This window comes from Falco punctatus, assembly GCF_963210335.1.
Source record: "Falco punctatus genome assembly, chromosome: 11".
In the NCBI taxonomy this organism is placed as follows: Eukaryota; Metazoa; Chordata; class Aves; order Falconiformes; family Falconidae; genus Falco; species Falco punctatus.
Genome location: NC_137591.1, coordinates 27,004,732 through 27,025,966, shown reverse-complemented (window position 1 = coordinate 27,025,966; position 21,235 = coordinate 27,004,732). Strand labels below are relative to the sequence as shown.

The 21,235-nt window shown below is 39.5% G+C and overlaps 1 protein-coding gene across 1 annotated transcript in view; it reads left to right on the top strand.

Annotated features, from left to right (window-relative positions):
• Window positions 1-21,235, top strand: part of DNM3 (dynamin 3) — a 192,520-nt gene that overhangs the window by 64,861 nt on the left and 106,424 nt on the right. Inside the window, exon 15 of the mRNA XM_080407327.1 lies at window positions 1,939-2,052. Within this exon, the coding sequence (XP_080263453.1) occupies window positions 1,939-2,052 (114 nt within the window). The remainder of the gene's footprint in view (window positions 1-1,938; window positions 2,053-21,235) is intronic.

Genomic DNA, 21,235 nt, shown 5'->3' with positions numbered 1-21,235 from the left:
GTTCTGTAGCAGCTGCCTGCAGGCCAGTATGCTGGCTGTATGTGCGTGGCGCTTGTTTCCTGTTAAAAAGCTACTTCAATAAACATCGTAAAATAAAATGAGGATTTGATGCGTAATCAAGTTGGTATCAGTATGTTTCCTTTAACTTGCACTTGGACAAGCATTCCATCTCCAGTTTGTACTCAGTAATGCCCCGTCTCACCCCCAAGAATGTGAATATTAAAAATCATGACAACTTCTGCAGAAACCTTTGTGGTACAGGCTATTCCATCCAATCTGCTCATGCTATACCCTTGAGGCTCTCTCTGGGAATCATGTCCCGAAGGTTTTTTTTTTCTCATTCTCTCTCAGCTTACTGAGTCTTCCAAACAAAATCAGTGCTTTGTTAGTGATTTCCTTACAGGCTGAAAACCTGTAGAGTTTTTTTTTTTTTGCATCTTCAGTGGTTTTCTTACAGTGCTGGCCTGGTTGGTAGTGAGTGGGAAAACATCACTGTCTTATTTGAAATGAAATCTATACGCTTGGATTATGGGCATTACCAATACTTTTAGCAGTTTTCCAGGTGCAACTTCTGATCTCTTTCATTAGTTTGGTCATCAAATATCACTTAGTCCCTTGCTCTGTGCAATACCAAAGCTGGTGGTTTTTTTTCCAAGGAGCTTACATGAATGTGCTTGCTGAATGGGAGTGAATTCTGATTCTGAAACTTTTCTAGATGACAAAGAATATATATTGAGCAATGTTTTTCTCTGGTTATTTGTTGATATTGGAGTTACTAGTCTTGTAAAGCCCTATGAGAGGAATGTCATAGTCTCATATTTTTCTCTAAAAGCAAGAGGAAACTCGTGTTTGCTCACAAAGTCCCTGCTTGTGGGACTTGTTGAGGGAAGGGTTTCTCTGAGCACTTCTTTCCATCTCGGTACTTCATAGGCATGTAAAGGGTGTTGCTGCAGGGAGAAGCAGAATGGGTGAGGTTCCCTGCATCTGTGTGACTGGGAGAGTTCTGTTGTCTTGTTCAGAGCATGATAGGAAGGAACATTTGCTTTCTGATATGTATTGGAAAACAGTAAATGTTTCAATAAAATTGAAAGTTTCTATATGGTCCATAAACCAGTTCTCATGACCATTCTTTCTCCTTCATCTCTGGGTTGTCTCATTCCTCTTAAGTTTCCTTTGTTCATTTTTCTCTTTGCATAATGTAACCTCCTGGCCTTAGTATTTATAGGTGTGCTGTCCCATCTGTTCTTTCATCTTTGGCTTGTATCTATTTTATAAAGTTCTGCTTTTCCCATTTTTCTCCTGATTTTTATTGCTGCCTTAGTTGTTTGGGTTTTTCCCCCTCTTTCCTTTTCTTTTCTTCTTCTACCTTATGAGAAGAAAATAGCTCTCCTATACGTCTCCTTACTACTTCCTATCTTAACTTCAAATTAACTGTAGAGGAGCTCTCCACTTTGTTGCTTGGTTCAACCTCTTCTGAAAATTCCCCATACATGCCAGAAGCCACTTAGCTTTGCCAGAAGCTAGGTGCTTTTCCTAATATCCAACTTTAAAATTACTTTAACAATTGGACTAGAACAGAATAGTCATATGTAAGTTGTATGGACTTTTACAATGTGTTATTATATAACAAATAAGTATCTTCAAGTTCACACAATCCTTAATGCACTCATACTTGCTGTAAGTACAACACAGTAATACTTAGGCTTCTCTCTCTCTCTCCAACCTTTTGACTGTAAGCACTATATTCACTTTGTTACATTTTTGGTTTTTTCTTGAATGATAGGAACCCGCAAAACCTCTTGAATTTGCCAGAGACTGAAAAAATGCACCTGTTCTTGTTTTATTTAGCAAGTCTTTATTTAAAAGAATGAATGCTGCAACAGAATTACATCAAGTGAGTAATGAACTAAACTTGTGCCTGACTGCACCTCTGCACAGGTCATCCGGAAAGGCTGGCTGACCATCAACAATATTGGCATCATGAAAGGAGGATCAAAGGAATACTGGTTCGTTCTAACTGCAGAAAGCTTGTCCTGGTATAAAGATGATGAGGTAAGGAATGAAGAACTTTTTTCTACCGGGGGGAAAGCCCCAGTATTTATTCAGTTTCCTGATACCAGTTTAAAATATTAAATCAGCTTGTAGAGACTTGAACTGCAAGAACGTTTTAAGGTTTTACCTGTGTTCTTTAAATTTTCTGGTTTTGATTCATGGAGAATGCTGACCCTTTAAGACTTCCATTAAAATGTTGATAACATAAATACAGGGTGTTGTGTGGGGGTTTTTATGTTTCTTTTTTGTTTTATTTTTTTCCCCTCTTCCTGTGGTTTCCACACATTGGTCTAAAAAAAGTTGTTATTGTCCTACGCCTGCTTGGACTGCTCTTGCACATCTACTGTAAATCGATCATAAATTGTCTAGGTAAATTTACTTCTGAAAGTAACGACAGCAGTTGCTTTAATGATATCAATTGGGCTCTGGCCTCATATTCTGAGAGGATGAAAAGCCTGTCTGCAGAGGTCTCTAGCTGGTTGGTGGGGATTTTCAAATTTGACAAAAAATGCACCTTGGTAAGAAATGTTGCTGCTGATCAGTAAATCTGAGGTGAGTGATACGAGAACTGCAAAACGCATATCTATAGTAAATGGGCTGACCAGGTGGCTCATCTTATTCAATATGTTGTTAGGCTGCTTGTTGGTTCTGTTTACTTATTTTTTCAGCAGAGTTGGTAATGATACGCTCTATCCAAAACTCCAGGGGTCTCACTGTTAATTTTTGAAGGTTAAAGTGGGATTTTTATGTGAACTATCAGCTTTACAGTAAAGCCATTGTAGGTTTTTTTTTTAAGGTTTATGGGTTTTTTTGTAGAAAAATTGGGCTACATTTAAAAACCCCCACAACTATTATTTTCTGATTTTTTAAAAAAGTTAAATCTTTTCAGCAAAATTTAGTGATTTTTTTTTTTTTTGGTGTGTGAACCAGTTTATTGAATGGAAGAGGCACAAGTAAAGAGAGTTATAAATGAGCTCTAAAACATCACTCAATCTTTCCCTCTTATTCTAAGTAATAATCACAACACTGGCTTACCACCAACAAAACAGGGAGTTGGTTGGTGGGGACTGTGCAGACAATTCATACTCTTTTAAACGTAGTCTTTTACTGCAGTGGATTTTCTAGAATTACTGGGGAGAGCTCCATGTACATAAATAAGCCAGAGCTCTGCTGAGTCCTGCGAATCCAGAATGTGGTGCTTATCGTAGGTAGTTACTTCAGCAATACTGCTGATGGGGGGAACTGCGCTGGCCAGTCGTGGTTTTTTCCTGAGCCATTCAGGGATAGACTTTAAGATCGAGAGACAAATTAGGTGAATCTTGAAGATTTTTCCCCTTGCCCTTTTATTTAAGTATTAAAGGGATTCACATGTGTTTCCTGTAACAGGAAAATTGAGAGCATGTCAGACAGAGGGGAGGAGCCAAGCACTAGGTGTCAAGACAGAAGTTTTATTCTCAGATTACTGAAGTATAATTTGAAGTATTTCATTGTAGTGACATAAAAATGAATTTAAAAGAAATGCAAAAGTGCCTTTATGAATTTGACAGTTTGAAGCTGTTGGGTTTTATGATCTACCTTGGAGCTACTAGAAGTTGTTGTCTTAGGTTAGACATAGGTAACTGTAACAAAAAAAGTGATGTGGTGAGATTAACACCCCTTGCTACGTTCTGTCTCAGGCAACTAGAGGTGCATCTAAGATGTGCTGTGGCAATTTTTACATTAGTTTTGGTGTTGGTTTTTTGTGTGTGATCTTTGTTTCTTGTGAAATAGAAAAATTTGTGAAAATACTCATGGAATGTCTTCTGCTATGCAACTTTAAAATTGAATTGTTTGTTTTGATAGCCTGCAAGGGAGCCACCTGGGAATCTCAGAATAGTACGTGGAGGGAAATGGCCACTGTCTGTTTGCTGTATGCATGCTTTAAAATAGTGTCTTTTAACTGCCAAAGAGTTGTGTTTTGGGAGTCATGAAAATACAAGTAGTACATTCAGGCCACCATGGGAGATCACTCAGGAACTTCTTAGAGTGGTAAGAGAAGATAATAGTGTAGTACTATTCCATGCTTTGCTGGTTCAAGAAGTTCCTCCTTGAGTACAGATTAGCTGTATAGTTTGATTATTCTGTCCTGGGAAAGAGTTCACAAAGTTATGTTGGATTGCAGGATTGCACTCTCTCCCTCTCTCTCTCTCTCTTTACTGGGCTTTTCTCAATACGACTTAAAATTAGTGAGGTCTGTTTCGGATGCTCTCTGAACAAGGTCAAAGCCAGAGCTTGACCATTAGGTTAGTCAGAAGGCAAGTGACTTGTTTCAGAAATGGAACTACTGGCTTTGAAAATTAAGAAGGAAATATTTGGTCTCTTGGCTGAATTCCAATTTTTGTAATTACATTTCGTCTCCTTAAAATGTTCTCTTCACTTTCAGCTTGTTTGAGTAGTTGTCACATCCCGTTCTCAGATGATTATTGAAATGGCTGCCCACTGGTGCATTTCCACCCTGGTAAGATACATAGTCTGCAGTGATGTGTGAAGTGATACCCATGTTTATGTGTCCGAACTGTGCCCAGGCTCGGCACGGCTGTGCAGGCTGAGAGGTCGCAGGGAGTTCAGATCCCCCACACCTCCCACTCGGGCCTGTCACTTCTGCAGTCCTTGCACAGTAGCATGACCCTCTCCATCACAGCTGGGGAAGGTGCAGAAAGTCAGGTCTCACCTTTGCTGTCTTGCCACAGCGATGAGTTTGTGCCCCCTGCGCCTCTGTCCCCAAGTAAAAGGAAGGTTGTAGCAGCTTGTGTGCCAGAAGGCTCTCACAACGTACTGTGCAAAGCTACAGCGCTTGCTAGGACCTCTGGGGCTGTGCACCCCCTCTAGTGTAAGCTGAGCCCATTTTCTGTACTCTGGAATTTACTCTGAGATGACAGTCACTCTCTGAATGCAAGTGGTTGCTTGCTAGTGCCATCAGAAGGATGTAAATTATTTCCTTTATTTGAGAGCTGCAGCTTTTAGAAGTGGAAAATTCACAGTGGAATGCATTTCGAAGCGAGTTACTTTGGCAAAAGTTTTCAAAATGTGTTGTATGGGATCAGTACTACAAAAGAAACGGTTTCTTGACATGATTCTGTTGCTGCTCAAACGTGCAACAGGATTTTATTCCTGATGAGGTGGGAATCAGTGCCTAAGGATGCTTTTGAGGCTTGTAATTATGGAAATATGAAGTTGATGTTTGAACAGTGTGGTTAAAGCAGTTACAGTATCAGTTATGTGAATACTAAACTGGATTAGTTCCTGATCCTGTGTACAGTTGCTTGTGTTCATAAATTTGCTGCATGACCAGTACCATGACTTTGTGCTTTTCCAGTTGCTTAAAATGAAGCAAGGAAAATATTGTCTACCGCCATGAGGCTGGCATTCCGTGTGATACTAGCTAAAGTATTGCAAGGCATACCTATGCACACACAAAGTATTCAAGCTGAGCATCTTCACTCTCAGTTGTTACTGATTTGTTAAGTTGCACAAAAAGTTGTAAGCTTTTGTGCTGAGATTCATTTGAGAGTCAACCTGCAAATATGAGGTTTGTGAATTAGACACTTTCACTAGGATAAAATGGACTTTGGGAATGTGGAACACCACCCTAGCTTGTGAATCGAAAAGCTCTTTATTGTACACAAAAGGGTGCCATTTGTAAAGTGGTGTAGCATATTTACAGGGCATGGTCAGAGAATGTGATTTTATTATTCTGTCCAAAGCATCCAGAGATTTCGCTTGGTGGGCAAAGGATGCCAGACTGGGCTCTAGGATGAGAACTTCTGAAAATGCGAAATTTACATTTATTGGAAAAATTCCCTTCAGTCTTATTTCCAAATAAAATATTTCCATTCAGTTTCAGTAGGAAAAGATAGTATTGTCAACATCCAACAATAGATGCAGCTTGTATTATGATTTCACAGTTTATTCCCAATTGTAAACTTGTGTGTGATTTGGGAGGGAGATAGGAAAATAAGTGAGGAGGTGAGAGAGTTTTGGAAAGGGGATAAGTTACTTTAAGGTCTGACATTGTGTATGTTCACAGAATTAACTCGCCACACAATTAACTGCTCTCAGCTTCTGTGGCTAGCAGGAATGTTAGTGATTTTTATACCGACAATAATCTGCTAATGCAAGTTGCTTGAGTTATGCCTGAGAAGTAAATGGGAGGACGAAACAAACAATGGTGCCGCAAAGCTGTGTATAAATAAACCTTATTGTTAGTGAGTTAATGAGAACAACTAGGAAAAGAGTACTATAGGAAGCACAGTAAAAATTTCAGCAGTGGGTTTTATTGTATTTTATAGGCAGTGTTGGGTTGACTCTAGGTGGGTTGCAGTACGCGGCTTGGTTACTGACCGGCCGTCTGAGATCCAGAGTGACTCTTGGCTGGAGCTGTTGGTGAAGATGCTCTGGTGTGTCAGAGCGGTTTCCCACTGGCGGCTGTCCCTCAGGCTGGGTTGTCATGCGACTGCCTGTCTGTGCCTGCTGTACAGGTGAGAGGATGTTCTGCACAGCAAGTGTAGACAGGCAGACACATGACAACTCCGTCCAGCCAGTCCCTTGGAGCCATCACCGCTGGTGTGCAACAGTTTGTACCGTTCCGGTTTGGGGGACTTTGTTGGGGGGGAACACACAGAATAGAATTAAACTTTAAAACATTGGGAGCTATAGAACAAGAACAGAACTTGATTTTATTCAGAAAAGAAGCGTTTCGGTACATCAGTTATCATTGTGCTGACATGTATCAGAGGTGCCATTTCAACAGACTGGTCGCACTGAACATTTGGAAAACCAAAAAGGAACGAAGCCATGGTTTATTTTATATGCAATTCATACAGGGTTTTGCCTGCATATTGTACTCACACATAGTAATTTAGCCAGATGTTTTTACTCTTCTTGGAAGCACAGAAATACTGAAGTTCAAGATAAAGGATGTGTTTATACAGTACATATTTTCTAGGAGCAGATAAGTACAATAATCTGGTATGTTAAAAATAAAAATCTTTCTGTATAAATGGAGGCAACCACTTGCACATTAACCCCGTTAAAGGAAACGTGCTGGAAAGAAAACTGGTTGCATTTTAGATCAGTTTTGCTAATATGTGACAGCTATGCAAGTATGGTATTTCTTTCAGTATTTTACTTTGCATATTGTTTTGATTTAGCTTTCTCTCAAAATCTATCCTTTGTAAGAAAACAAATTAACATTATAGAACTTCGTTTTTTCAGTTAAATATAGACCATGCTATAGATCAAAAGCGTGCAAATAGCATCATTTCACATCACAAGATGTGCTACTTTGCTAAACTTTCCTGTATATAAAATACAGACAGTGACTGTCATTCAACTTCACAATGACATTTGCAACATCACTGGGTTGTTGTTTCAAAAGGTATAAAACACACTGGAAGCTTGAAAGGGAAAAGAATAATTGTATTACTTCTATATACAGATTAAATGATTCTGTTTTATAACGGTGTTCTTAAATCACTGTTGCTCGCTAGTGCCACCATAGGTAAGCAACAAACTTGTGCTTTCAAACCCTTCTCAAACCCATATCCCACACAGAATAGCAGCAAACCACTTTTCAGTTCCAGCCTGGAAACTAAAAGGGACAAATTTACCAAGAGGCTAAAAAGTTGGGGATAGTGCTGAGGTTTTAAATTAGACTAATAATAAATTAGCGTGTAATTATTCAGGTGTTCTAGATCTAATCATTATTTTGCCATAAAGATACATGGTGGCTAGTATGCAAGTTGAAGCGTACCAATTAAGTTTATCAATTATATGAATAAAAATTTTCCTTGAACCTAGCAAGGTGAAAAAAAATGAATCAAGCACAAAACATGACTAGCTAATTCAGACATGAAAATTAATTCCAAGATGTTAAATAGTCTTACTTTGGCTTTATATTATTACATAAATTTTTGTACCTCTAAGTAAAATTTTAAATGTAAGCTTTGAGTTGGCATGTCTTCCTACCCGTTTGACAATTTTAAAGAAAAACAAAAGTGGCAAATTAGAAGTACTTTTAAAACAGATATAAAACACCGATTGTTTTATTGCTTTCATCAAATTTAATTGCTGCATTTAGTTGTTAAAGAAATCAAAGGTCTTCAGTCTGGGAGAAAATTAGGTCTCAATTTCTGTATTATGGATCCTTCTTGAAATAGCAAAGAATTGTACAGTAAAATTAATTGGCAACTTATCATATAAAAGGGTTGCAAGAACAAAAGTATGCATTTTAATTAGTAGGTTTTCTATCAACAACTATCAGGAAGGTTGTGCTGGGAGTAAAAGTTGTAAGTGGAAGGATTGTGCGGTCTTTCTAATAACTGTACACAAGGAGAATTCATCAAAGGGCTTTACATCTTGGACTGAGGCTAATGACTAGTTAGTTATCGCCACTTGATTCTTATTTAAAAACTGATACTCCTTGAAATTGTAGTTGATTTGCTAAAAGGGCTTAACATTTTTGTGTGCTGTATCTGGTTGATTCATTGAGTTGGTAAAGGGCTTGAGAATATTTTAGAATACTCGTAACAGAAAAAAAACATCTCATGATTGTCAATATTGTATTTACAGAAACCTATATTAAGGATTTGACTTCAAATATTGCTAGCTTTGAAATTGAGTTGAGAATTGTATTCTCTCCAACTGTGATCAGGACTTTTTGTTTAAGGGCAGGTTGTTATTTTTAGATACTGTTTTGCAATGCAGCGTAAAATGCAGTACAGAAGTACAGTAGTATTATTCAGGAAAGTTTCATTTTTAACTGTGGCATTTCCTGTCTTTTTGCAGGTTTAAACCTGACCCTTAATATTATTTCAGTTAGGAGTTTTGATTGTGATTTGTTTTTCTTTTATTTTACAATAAAGTACAGTTCAGGAAGAAAAGCCTTTTGCAAGTAAAAGTAAAGTTATGCTTTAAATTAAAATGTACTATTTAAAAAACCCCAAAAGAGTAAGATTTAGGGGTTTTTCTATTTCTAGTCTGCTTAACAGATTTTGATTAAAAGATTATAATAATTTAACATTCTATTTAGAAGTTTGGAATTTTTATGCAAGTATTTGCATAAAAATATTTACCATATAGCAGTGATACTTGGGTGGTCTGCAGAATTGTCTGTGGACACACGGTGATAGCACAGGAAGGGGGGCAAGAAGCGTGGAGAGTATAGCAGTGTCTTTTTAGTCTTCTGAAAATACAGATGCGTTAAATAGCACTGGTAATGGTAATACAGAAGACGACATGCAACTTAATGACAAGGCAGGAAAATGTCAAATGACATGTTTTTTTTTAAAGTAACTATTTTTTTTCACATTTGGATGCTTATTTGTTCTATATTTAGTCCTCTAAAGTTAAGTGACTTTCCCCCACCACTCTTTGCTCTTTTCCTTGTTTTTTTAACATTCAAGGAGCATATAGGAAAGGTTTGAAATGTTTTCTTCCTCTTCACTATTTAATTTTGTTGAGTTTACTAAAAAAAAAACTTGTGCTCCTTAAAGATGGAAGAAAATCCCTTATATTGAAACACTCGCCTATTTAAATGTTCATACCAACTTTCATTTGCCTTTCCTGGTTTTGTGTATTTTATGGTAGTATGAACTGTGTCATTTAGTTCATACAACAAGCTTAAGCATTGGTATCGTCCTGTTTTTACAGGACTCTCACCTTGATTTAGTATATGCATTGGATCCTGCTAATTTTTTTAGTCATTGAAAAAAAGCACTGTTTGAGTTTTCTGTTGTTTTGTTTTGTTTTTTTTTTTTTTTCTCTTGAAATATTAGTATACAGCTATTTTGTGTTTGTTGACATGCATATTTAAAACCTCATTTTATAACTGCAGAAATCTTTTCTGCATGATTATGATCAACTAGAACTTATTTCAACTAAAACAGCACTGTTTTAAGAACCACAGAATCACTTAATTCACTTTGAAAATGTTTTGATTACTGAGCCAAAGTAGATATACTTCCTTATTCATTCCTAACAATACAGGCTTTCTTTCCATATCTGTTGCTTTGCACACTGCATTCCCTCCTCCCCCCCAACCCCCCCGCCTCCTTTCCAAGCCCCATGCCAAGGGGGCCTCCTAGATCTCAGTCTTATAGTCTAAAAATGTAACTTTGAAGAGTCATGGGTGTATGGGAGGGGAATCACTTCCTAAATCCAGAAAGGTCATTTAAAATAAAGATTAATGCAAATAGTGGACTCAAGATAAGATAAACACCAGTTCCATATGTTTTCATTGTCCCTGCTTATTTAGCAAAAGTTAGTGCAGGCTATCTTCCACAGTATTTTCACTGAGAGCCTATTATTGGCTGGACAACAATACTTCCTTTCTTCATTTCTAGATCAGAATTATAAAAAAGTAAAAAGTAGCTCTGCAAGTCAGCACTAGATAGGAATAATGTTTGCAAATGTTCATATTCCCCTTGAAAGCATAACTGAACAAGTTTCTTAACAAGATCTGAAAACATTTTTCTACCGCTTAAACAAAATCTAAGTCATAAAACTTCAGATTTGCTATGCCTAAAACAGCAGTCATACTTAAAAAGAGATGGAGAAATATTAATGCAAGTTTGATTCTGGTTCCATTCCTTTAATTTCTTTCTGTCTCTTCATTCTATTAATAACTACATTTAACTGTGTGTTGAACTCCACTTTAAAGTAGAACGAGAATAAAAGTTCTGCCTACTATAATGGATTAAAAGCCACTAATTTACTCCTAAAGGTAGTCTTCTGTGAAATAAAGAAAAAGAAGGTGGGTAACCTGTAAGTGTATATATATACATTAAAAAAGAATTCTTTTAGTCAAAATACATAACCTTTGATGGGAGGCTATGGGAAATGACAGTGCTAGTTCTTGCTTTGTAGGCTTTAAGACAGCCAGCGTAGGCACAGCCACACTAATGCTACGCGACCGTCTCTCCCCAGTAGGATTTCTATTGATTAATGAAGGAGCAATGAAAAAGGTAATAATAATAATATACATATTTTTTAAAAAAATTGTACAGCGTCAAGGCTGTCTAACACATAACACTCATTCTGCAAAACTGACTGGTTTTAATAGTAATGGCTACATGTTTATGCTAATTCTTTTTATAGTATAGCTATTCAAAGCCTTCCTGGCAATAATGAGCACCATATAGATGGGATTTTTTTTCCTGGTTGCAGTAGTTTGTTACTAGTGTTAACTTTAGGGGAGCTGACTCTTGAGTTTGGCTGGTATCAAATTGCAGCCCAGACTTTTTGTATTATTTTGTCCGTGGGGATTTCATTCAGCCTGAGGGTTTTTTTTCCCTACCAGGACAGCTGGAAATTCACCAAAGCAAACTTCTGCATTCGTTTACAAATTCCATTTATATCAGTGGGATTCAGGACAAAGTAACTTATCATTTTGCATGTTAGAAGAAATATCAGCAATTCAAAGTATACATGAGAGCGTCATCAATCGCTGCTGATCACTTCTATGCAATGACCAGCCAGGTATTGGGATGGAAAACTGACTGTTCAGTTTTGTTTATTTATTGGGTTTTTTTCCATCACACCCTGAACTTTTGGAGGTATTTTTTCCTGACAATCAAAGATTCCGTATTCTATGCGGCACAAGGCTAGCATGGAGTAGTCCCAGTTTCCCTACGGTTTCCCTCCCAGTTTTCATTAGCACACACAGCATAGGTTACTTGCAAAGAAGCTTCAGCTGCATATAAAAATCTAAGTACAGGTCTCCCAAAGGTGATATAATATATATTTACAATAATTTAAAATACTATTCATGCATTCTTTTCTATTATTTTATTACTTTAAGAGAAAATAATTTCTGAAAATTGATCTTCAGATTCTAATTCACAACAGAAGCTATTCAGAATACATACTTCTAGCAAGCCTTTTCTGCATTAGAAAGAAATCATATATTCCTTAAATATTTATACTGATTGCTACAATAAAAAAAAATATTTAAATTTACCTTTTTAGTTTGTGGGGGGAAAAAAAAGAGCTTTATTTTAAATTAAAAAAAAAAGAAGGAAAAAAGGAAGGACCGGCTTTAACTCTACCCTTGTACACTTCTCTAGGTAGTATACCTCTAGGCAATATACCTCTCTCATTTCTTGCATAGGTTTTAGTAAACCACCAGAGCTCCATCTTTCTTGCGGTGATGACTGGAGGAAGGGGGGAGGGGAGTCACCTAGGTTCGCCAGGTCATAGGCCAGGTGTTCTTCCAAAGTAGGCCTTACCAGAATGTCTTCCCCGCTTTATTCTGCAGTCCGCCTTTTTCACAGTGTCCCTGAGCGTTTCTTATTCCCTAGTGTGCAAAACCTGCGAAGAAAAATACTGTATATGAGATCTGAAAGGAGCAATGACTTGTCTTCTCCTTGGCAATAGCGACTTGCGTCCCCAATAGTCCATGCCGCTGCTTTCCCTTGCCCAGTCTAACCAATGTGCAGACTACTGTACAACAGCATTGTCCTGAACAGGTAGTCTGAACACTGGGGCGACGGAGCAGGATCTCCGGACGCGTCTTATTTATTTATTTTAAATCCTCTTTTAGTCTTGGGGAAAAACTGCCTTCCTGCATGACGGGTTGTGCTCGGCTCTCCCTCACACTCTGCAGCACTCACTGCAACACACTGAAGTGCTGTGATTTCCAGGCTTGACGTGGCACATTTGCAGCAGACGGGGGATCTGGCAATGAATTTAGGACCAGGAAAAGGGGGAGGGCTGGGCCTGAGAGGCCATATATGGGATGATGTCACCCTGGGGAGGTTTGGGTATGCACTGTGCCGCTGGTGAGACCGCTAGAATTGCCTGCTCTCAGACATGGGTCTGTGTATAAAATGGTACCAGATGTTTTAGTGTAATGTTAAGCAGTCATTTCATCTTCAGGCCAGATTTTTTTCTTCAACTGGGCAGGAAGTGGGCCCCAGTATGGAAAAGCTGTAAAAAGTCAAGATGTACAGTTTCGCTGCAGCCAACGGAGAGCGAGTGAACGTCGACGCAGAATGTGCTGTTTTGAGAAGGCTGAAAAAAACAAATTTAGAAAAAGAAAAAAAAGGAGCCTGCCCGGGAAGCTAACGCAACAAGCCAGCGCTGATTTTCTTTCTTTTTAATGACTCTGGTTGCGCTTTTCTGTTTTGGCATTTCAGAGCAAGAAAAGGGCAAATAGGTTCATTTTTTTCTTGGAACTGTCAGCAGCATGCAGGCTGCCGAGACTTGAACAGTAATTAGAGTTACTTCCTGAAAGTGAAGCCCCCATGAAAAGTCTGGAGAAATGTTCTTTGTCATAGCCTCTACATGAGTAATTAGTTCCACATGTGGCCTTCCTATTTCCCTTCAGCTATTTTGGCTGGCTGCTTGAATACTTTGCTATAGCTCGAGACTTAAAGAAGCTTTAAAGTTTTCATTTCAAGCATCCACTGTGAAAATAGCTATTTCTGGTGTCATAATAAATTGCTTCTGGTAGATCAGTGCCATTAGGCCTGGCATTGTTTTTCACTGGTAACCCTGCTGGTCCCATTTTTCTTTTAATGGTCCTTGGTGGAATTATTCTGCTGAATTTTATCTTTGATGTTTACCAGATCTATTGAATTTTGCCAAGTATGACTTTACCGTAGATTTTAAGATATTCTCCCCATGGGCAGCTATCCTCATTCTCCTGTAAACTTATTGTCTTTGTTACTTGTGCTGTTGAATCAAAGTGTTGGGTTTTGGTGGTTGGTGGTGGTTTGTTTCTTTTTTAATCTGCCTTAGCCTGTGGTCTAAAACAACAGCTACCATATCAGGTTAGCTCTTCTGAAGTCAAACCAGGAGGTGACCAGATATAGGTCTGTATACACACTGTATGGAATTGTTGCCTGGAAAGCTGAGGCAAATGTCAGTATTGGGATTATATTTTGAAAGGTGGATCTCCACCAACTTCCTGGATGGGAATGTATGTAAATGTGTATGTAAATGTAAATGTGCACTGTGAGCTCTGGTGTCCTAAATAATTCCTGCGTGATTCAGTTCTTCCTGGGTGATGGCAGATTCTGAGAGCGCCCTATCTCCTGGGGGCATGCTTGGGGTAGGTTGCAGGACTCTTCCCTTCAGGAAGAATGAATGCAGTAAATTTGGATGCTGGGGAAGTTGAAATTGGAGTCTCAGGTCAACGAAAAGGAAAAGTGACCTTCAGGCTGCTTTGTAGCAGCGGCAGGCCAAGCACTGTGGGTCTGTTTCAGATTGTGCATCTGATTCTACCATTGGGATCACAGTGGGTTAGTGTGTGTCCAAGCTATGGTGGGGTCTCTTTTTTAATTAGTGAAGGCAGAGGTTTAAGGAAGCTACAGAAAGAGGTTTAATGTGCAGGGTGCTTGGCTTTCTTAGAAACAGCAGCACCGCATCAGTGTGTAAAAGAAGGTGAGTTGGTGGGCAAGAGCTTTTGGGGATGAAGCTCTCAAAGTAGAGCACATCATGGATAAACCAGGAGGGCTCCTCGTCTGCATATTACCGCATGTGTAGGAGCTGGTGGTTTTATTATATTCCTACTTGGCGCTTGTCTTGTGGAAGAAGAATATGATTTTTGGAAAGATTGAGTAGTGAGAAATTTTTGTGAGTGGGACCCTCAGTATCGTGGGTCAGATTTTCCCCAGTGAGGAACCATTGGCAATGAATTGCTGCATGTGCCACCAAGAGCAAGAAATTATGTTGTCAGGAAAAGACAGGGTTCCAGGGATCTTCATCCCATACAGCAGAAAGGGAGGTAGGCTGAGGAGAGCAGGAGGCGATGCGTTAATGAGCCAAACAGGCTGAGGGGCCGAGGGAAGCGGAGGTTTGAATCTTGCTGCCGAGTGCAGCAGCAGTAGCCTGTGAATTTTTCCCGAGATGGTTAAATAGAACCAGAATAGCTCACCACATTGCGGCCTGGAAATTCGTTCCCTGTACGTTTTCTTTCCTGGCGCAAGCAGAGCTTCACAGGAACGGAGTACAAGAGCAGGGGGTTTGGGTCCTTCTGGGTGCCCAGAAAGATGCTAAAACCTTGTCGGGGAGAACGTCTAATAAAGTGCAAAGCTATTCAGACCTCTTACGTGCATTTTCTTTTCTTCCGAAGGGCTACTCAGCTAGTTACATGCATCTGTGTTAGACGTTTAGACCCAATCCCTCTTTTCCGCTTGATCTCTATTTGGAAAGGAATAGGCCCCGAAAGCAATCGACATTTCCATGCCTTCTGGTACAAAGTTCGGACTGTACTTGAAATACTTAAAGGCTTTCACTAAATAGCTCCGCAGATATACTGTGGGATTTCACACTGCTGCAGGGCAACTTCCGAGGCACTGGTTTAGCTGTAGCTTATGAAATGGTGAGCCGCTTTCACGGGTGCGGGGATCTCGACTCGAGAGTCGATATCAGTAACAAGTTGTTACAGCACTCATCCTGAGTGCCTTCCAAAGGCGCTGATCAGCTTTCATGAGTGTATCATCACGCTGACATCTCTGTCACACCTACAAACTCAGCCCAACGATTCGATGATTTTCCACAAGCCTAAAACATTCTTTGCTCTTTAACTCAGAGGAAACTAAAGATTTTGAGAAGTCCAACTTCTTCATTAACACTGGTTTAGGAGGGCTACCTCCAGAACAGAAGATAGCTATCTTTATGCTTGATTGTTTTCTTTTCCTGGCAAACGGCAGCACAGAGCCAGGCCATTCTTCATACTGAACGGGATGGGCATCTTTGAAAGGATCATGAAGTGTGTGGCTAGTATGGGAGCTTCTGGCGGCTTGTAGGACATTCTAGGCTGCATTTACACTAGCAAAGCTGCTGAATTGCTGCTAATGTGCATTTTTACGTTAAAAAAGGTTATTGTAGAAAGTATCTGGGAGATTGTAAATTTTGTATCTCTGTTTTCCAAAGCTCTAGTCATGATCCAGGGAACTAGAGAACAGTAAGCGGGATGCCTGCAGCTTATAAATGAGTTGAAATAATAGCAGACAATTGAACATAGTTATTTTTTAAATTCTGCAACAGAAAGTTGTCTGCCATGATTTGTTCTAGGTTTCCTTGCACATCCAGCAGTAAAGGTTAATTGTTTTCAGCACTCAGTAAGCTAAATCATGATTTTTAGAAGGATTAGAAACAGATAGGCATAGGACACGGGGAGCAGTATGGGTAGGCTGCGTTGCCATTGTAGCAAAATATCCCATGTAAAGCTACTGCCAGGGTCTGATTTTGTAGCATAGCAAACAAAGCAGAAAATTAAATGCCAGCGAGGGTGAACAAATGCAAAGGCATAGTCTCCATTTGCAGAAAGTCCCCTGAGTTACACTGTGATATTATGTTCACTTTTACCCAGAATGCTTGTGGTGCAGATGCAGGGAAGAAGATGAGGATAACGTGGGGAGAGAAGAGGTGAGGGTGGGGGAAGCATCAATGTATGAGGCAAGAGTACCTGATACTTGCTTCTGTAGAGTTTGTCACCTTCCTGTTAACCAACAAATACCACTGATAGTTGGGCAAGGTCTAATGCAGTCTTGCAATCCTGTTGTTTCTTGGTACTCCGCTGCAATATGACTCATTAATTTTTTATTTTGATTAAAAAAATAAAAAAAGTTTGCCTCCTAGCAATTTTGTTACTTCTGGCCAATGCAGTTAGGAGTGATCTGTACTTCTAAGTAGCTGTGCCCACTGTTAGAACACATTATGAAGTGTGGTACTCATTTTGAGCTTGTACCATGGTCCTTACCTATTGATTGTAATGTTATTCATGATGTCTGAAAAAAATGATGAGGCAGGCAGCAGTTTATCAGTGCTAACTGGAGACCCCCTTCTGGTAGGGACCCCTGTGTGAAGGCTGTATGGCTGCTAAGAGCTGCATCTGTGTGCGGCACAGTTTTCAGAGCAATCTGGGCTTGGCCTTGCCGGTAGTGATTTGTTCTTTTACAAATTACTTTAGTGCAGCCCTGTATGTGCTGGATAATGTTCCAGCCTAATGCCCCTCGGTTGTGTAGCTCCTGGGAGCAAAACACAACGGATGGGTGAGAACCATAGCCTCTAACCACGGTGTTCCCTGTTCCCAGCCCTTTTCCTTTCACCTACCAGGACAGCTGGAAATTCACCAAAGCAAACTTCTGCATTCGTTTACAAATTCCGTTTGTATTAGTGGGATTCAGGACAAAGCAATTTATCATTTAGCATGTTAGAAGAAATATCAGTGATTCGAAGTATACACGGGAGTGTCGTCAGCCGGTGCTGATCACTTCGACGCAATTGCCCCCTCCATCCTTCTTTCCCTCCTCATCAGACATAGAACCTTGGATGCTTTAGTATATTTACTCGTGCACCTCCCCTGTGACCTTTCTTTCCCCAAACCCGCTTTTCTGCTCGGCATACATGCTTTGCCTCGTACTTTGAGTTTGCGGGAGAGACATGAACAGGGAGAAAGTGGAGCTGGAAGGGAGCAGCCCAGCTATCCTGGGCATCTAGCAGAGTTGAAATTATTAACAGCTAAGTGTTGGAGCTTGTGTTTCCTTGATCTTCAGTGAGCAGGGCACAACTTGGCACCTTTGAGGTGGACATCTATGGCTAACCAGTATTGATTTCTGGCCTGGCAGATGTGAGGAGCTGAACAGGAGGTTCAGTACCGATGACACTCTTCTTGCCTCGTTAGCAGCCTGGTTATTTTCATCTTGGTTGTAATGTGTGCATCACTTCGTGTTCTGTATTATTCGGTATGTTTATGGCCTTTCTAGCCAGTGGTCAAAGTTTACCAATTCATAATTGGAAACACTGGAAAATAACTAGAGTTCTGCAGAGCAGGAATTTTCATATGTGGGTGACTTTGTGCCCCCTGTGTATTTTCCAGCTTAAATTTTGTGTATGTGCTGCTGCACATATTTGAACATCTGAGCTGATTTTGGGATAGTAAATTGTTTTGGGGGAGCCATGTCAACTCAGCACAGCGGTAACAAGTGATTATAATGACTGGCAGTGTTTAGATTGCATATAGGTTATTTCGTTCCTGCTAAAACAAATAGCTGCCTTGTTGAATTGTTGTGGCCTAATGGGAGGTATCCTCAGCCTGTCATGTTTTTCTTCAGGAAAAGAACAGGATATGGAATAGCTTTGACATTTCCTTAGTCATTGCTTACTCATACACAACACACAATTACTGGAGATGCAAAATTAGCTGAGCTAAGTTAATTTCCAGAGTGGTGGTGAAGAGCACGATATGCCCTGGATTAACACTGTCTTCTTTCTCGACTGCTGTGATCTCCTTGGACTTTTTTTTAGCCCTGAAGCACGTTAGTGTTAAGCTTTTGGACCCTTTATAAAACCCAGATGTGCAGCTGAACCAAGTGTTCTTTTTCCCCACTCAGACTCAGATGATTCAGTCAGGTTACCGCATCACTGGAAGTTCACTGCTTCTCTCAGAAGATACCACTTGTGCTACCAAGTGATTGTAGCAGTCAGTAACACAAAATAACTGAATGATAAAAGGGGATGAAGCATTTCAGTGAGCGTAGGGGCATGTTGTTTATTGCTCAACCAAAGCAAATATATACAATGGATAAATTTGCAGTGCTTTTTAGAATCTTTTTTTTTCATTCCTTTATAGAAAAAAAAATATCTCTTTGAAAAGAGAACTGCATGGGTGACCAAAAATGTATATACTTCATAGAAGTTTCTAGTTAAAAATCCTGTGTCTTGTTGGGTTTAAGCTGCTGGTTTTGTCTAATTAGAATTGGGGTTTGATTCACCCCTCAAACATATTTTTACGAACATTCTTTCTTCTGCCCAACTGAGAGACAGTTTGTTGTTACTTTTGTGGGTTTTTTTCTGGCAAAATTTTGTGTTGCAGCTATTTCTATGTTTCAGTAACATAATACACCCTGGGGGCAGATCTTGGAGATCTTTGACTCTAATGAATACCAGTCACGTGAGAGCAAATACATGATTTATTACTTGAGTATTTTTTCGATAGTAATGCCTGGAGATTTTTTTTAGCGGGGGTAAGGGACATCAAGAAAAAGAAAGATGCAGTTGAAAGAAATTAGTGGCAAAGTGATGTTAACTCTCACCTCAGTTCAAGCCTGTGGTTTGCAATGCCAACATTGTGAACGATCCCAAAACAAAAACATCCATCCTTTTCACATTTAAGAATAATCTCAAAGGAATTGTGTTGTAGAAGCAGATCTTAAAATGAACACCAGCAATATTGCTCAGGGCCTCTAAAACTGAAAGCCATTTCTTCTAGTATTTATTGTCTTTGGCAGAACTGTTATCCTCTCTTTATATTAGCTGCTGCATGAAGTGTCGTCTTTGTCTTGCCAAAAGTCCTGTTCATAACATAGTTTTTTCAGAGGTTGACTTGCTTTTGATAAAGACTTAACAATAATGAGCCAGGTTCTTGGATGTGAAATAGAGAGTTACTTTCCTGAGGCTGACAATAGAAATGTGTAGTAATCTCTGTGCAGAGATGTGAGCTCTAAGAAGAGGTGACTGCCAAAGAGCCTCCGTGGGCGGCATTGCTCCAGCTCCGTGAAATGCTTGGAGTGTACCCACCTAACAGAACCGTTCGTTCTCTTTTATGGCTGAGTTCTAAATGACGTTTCCAAAGATCAATAAATGATATCCAAGGAGTAGTCATGTGAGTAATATTTTGTCCGGCCTTTTCTGTAGGTTCTGGAGATTTAATCATCTACTGGTACTATCTGACTTGGCTATGTAGTCATAAACATTTAAATTAGAATTAAGGGCCAACTTAAAAGCATTTTGATTGCCCAAAGATTTTGAGGTGTCCCGTGAGATCTGAATTCTGCAAAATTTTCATGTGAACTGGTGAACGCTGATGTTCCCCAGTATAACTTAAATATTTTAATTTTTTTAGAGAGGTTGATTCTTGAAAATGTATGAAACAGAAGAGTTAATAAATCAACAGAATTTAATAATTTTTTATTACCGTATCCCTGATATTTATAGATGCTCTTTTTAACAGTGTCTCCCAGGAAGAGAGGTTTCAAAATGGCTCGTTATCACTCCTCTGTATCTTCCAATTAAAAAGAATAAGAATTTTTTACTTGTCCCTTGAGCTTCCATGGCCCAAAAAGAGGTTGTGTCCTGCTGCCACGGCAGTATGTGTTGGTGGTTGTTAGTCAGACAACCAGGGTATGATGGATCAGTTTAAAATCCTGATAAAGCTGAGGTGCTAACAGATTTTCTGTCTGTTATTTACTTCACCTGATTACTTTACAAGTAAAGTTTTAGTGCTTTGCCTTAGCTGTTGCTTTGCACGTTATACGAGAAACACACGTTTATTGTGGCTTCACTGATGCCCTCTTAACAGTTGAGACAAGTTGCATGTTAGAAACTTGTGAGCCATTGTGTTGGTCAGGTAGATGTTTCTAAGTGTTTGACAACACCCAACAGTCTAAATTCAGTGCAGCTACTAACCAGTAGTTCAGTAAAACATACTCTGTTCAGGCCTGCTATGTTCACGGTAGAATTTTCTTTCCTCAAGTTACTAAGCGTTTTCAAATGTTTATGTAAGTTCCAGCGAAACTAAACAAGTTACTGTGATAGTTTGAGAGATGAAGCCATTTGGGAGACACTATGAAGAGCTTTTTAATGGTTAGTTGTTTTAGGTCCCTATCCTTGTGGATCACAGGGACGCTTTAAAACTGTTTGTCATGACAAACACCTCAATTGATGCTCACACTCTTCAGAGGTCAAAAGGTTCTTCCCTCTCCTCATTATTGTCTGAAATCAGAGCAATAACTTCACCTCTGCAGTGTAGGACCCCAAAAGGAATAGTGTTCCTTCTCGGAAGTCCCTCCTTCTGCTTCAGCATCTTTTTCTACAGGATCTTTCATGACCCTTCCCTCTCCTTTCATGTTCTTGCTGTGCTGATCTGTGCTCTGTCATCTCACTGCACGTTGATCTGTTCCTTTCACAGCAGTCTCTGTAGCTTCATTCCAGGTCTTCCTTTTGCTGATGGCAAGACCTTTCCTTGGATGTATAGAATTACCCCCTCTGCTGTCCAACTGAGTCCTTCAACCTAAGACAGCAAATTCTTTATTGAAGTTTTTTATGTATGGCACTTAACCTCCTGAGGATCTGATCTTGATTTAAAAACAAAACCAAACTCAAACCCAGCCGCAGCCCACCCACTCACCTCCGGCCT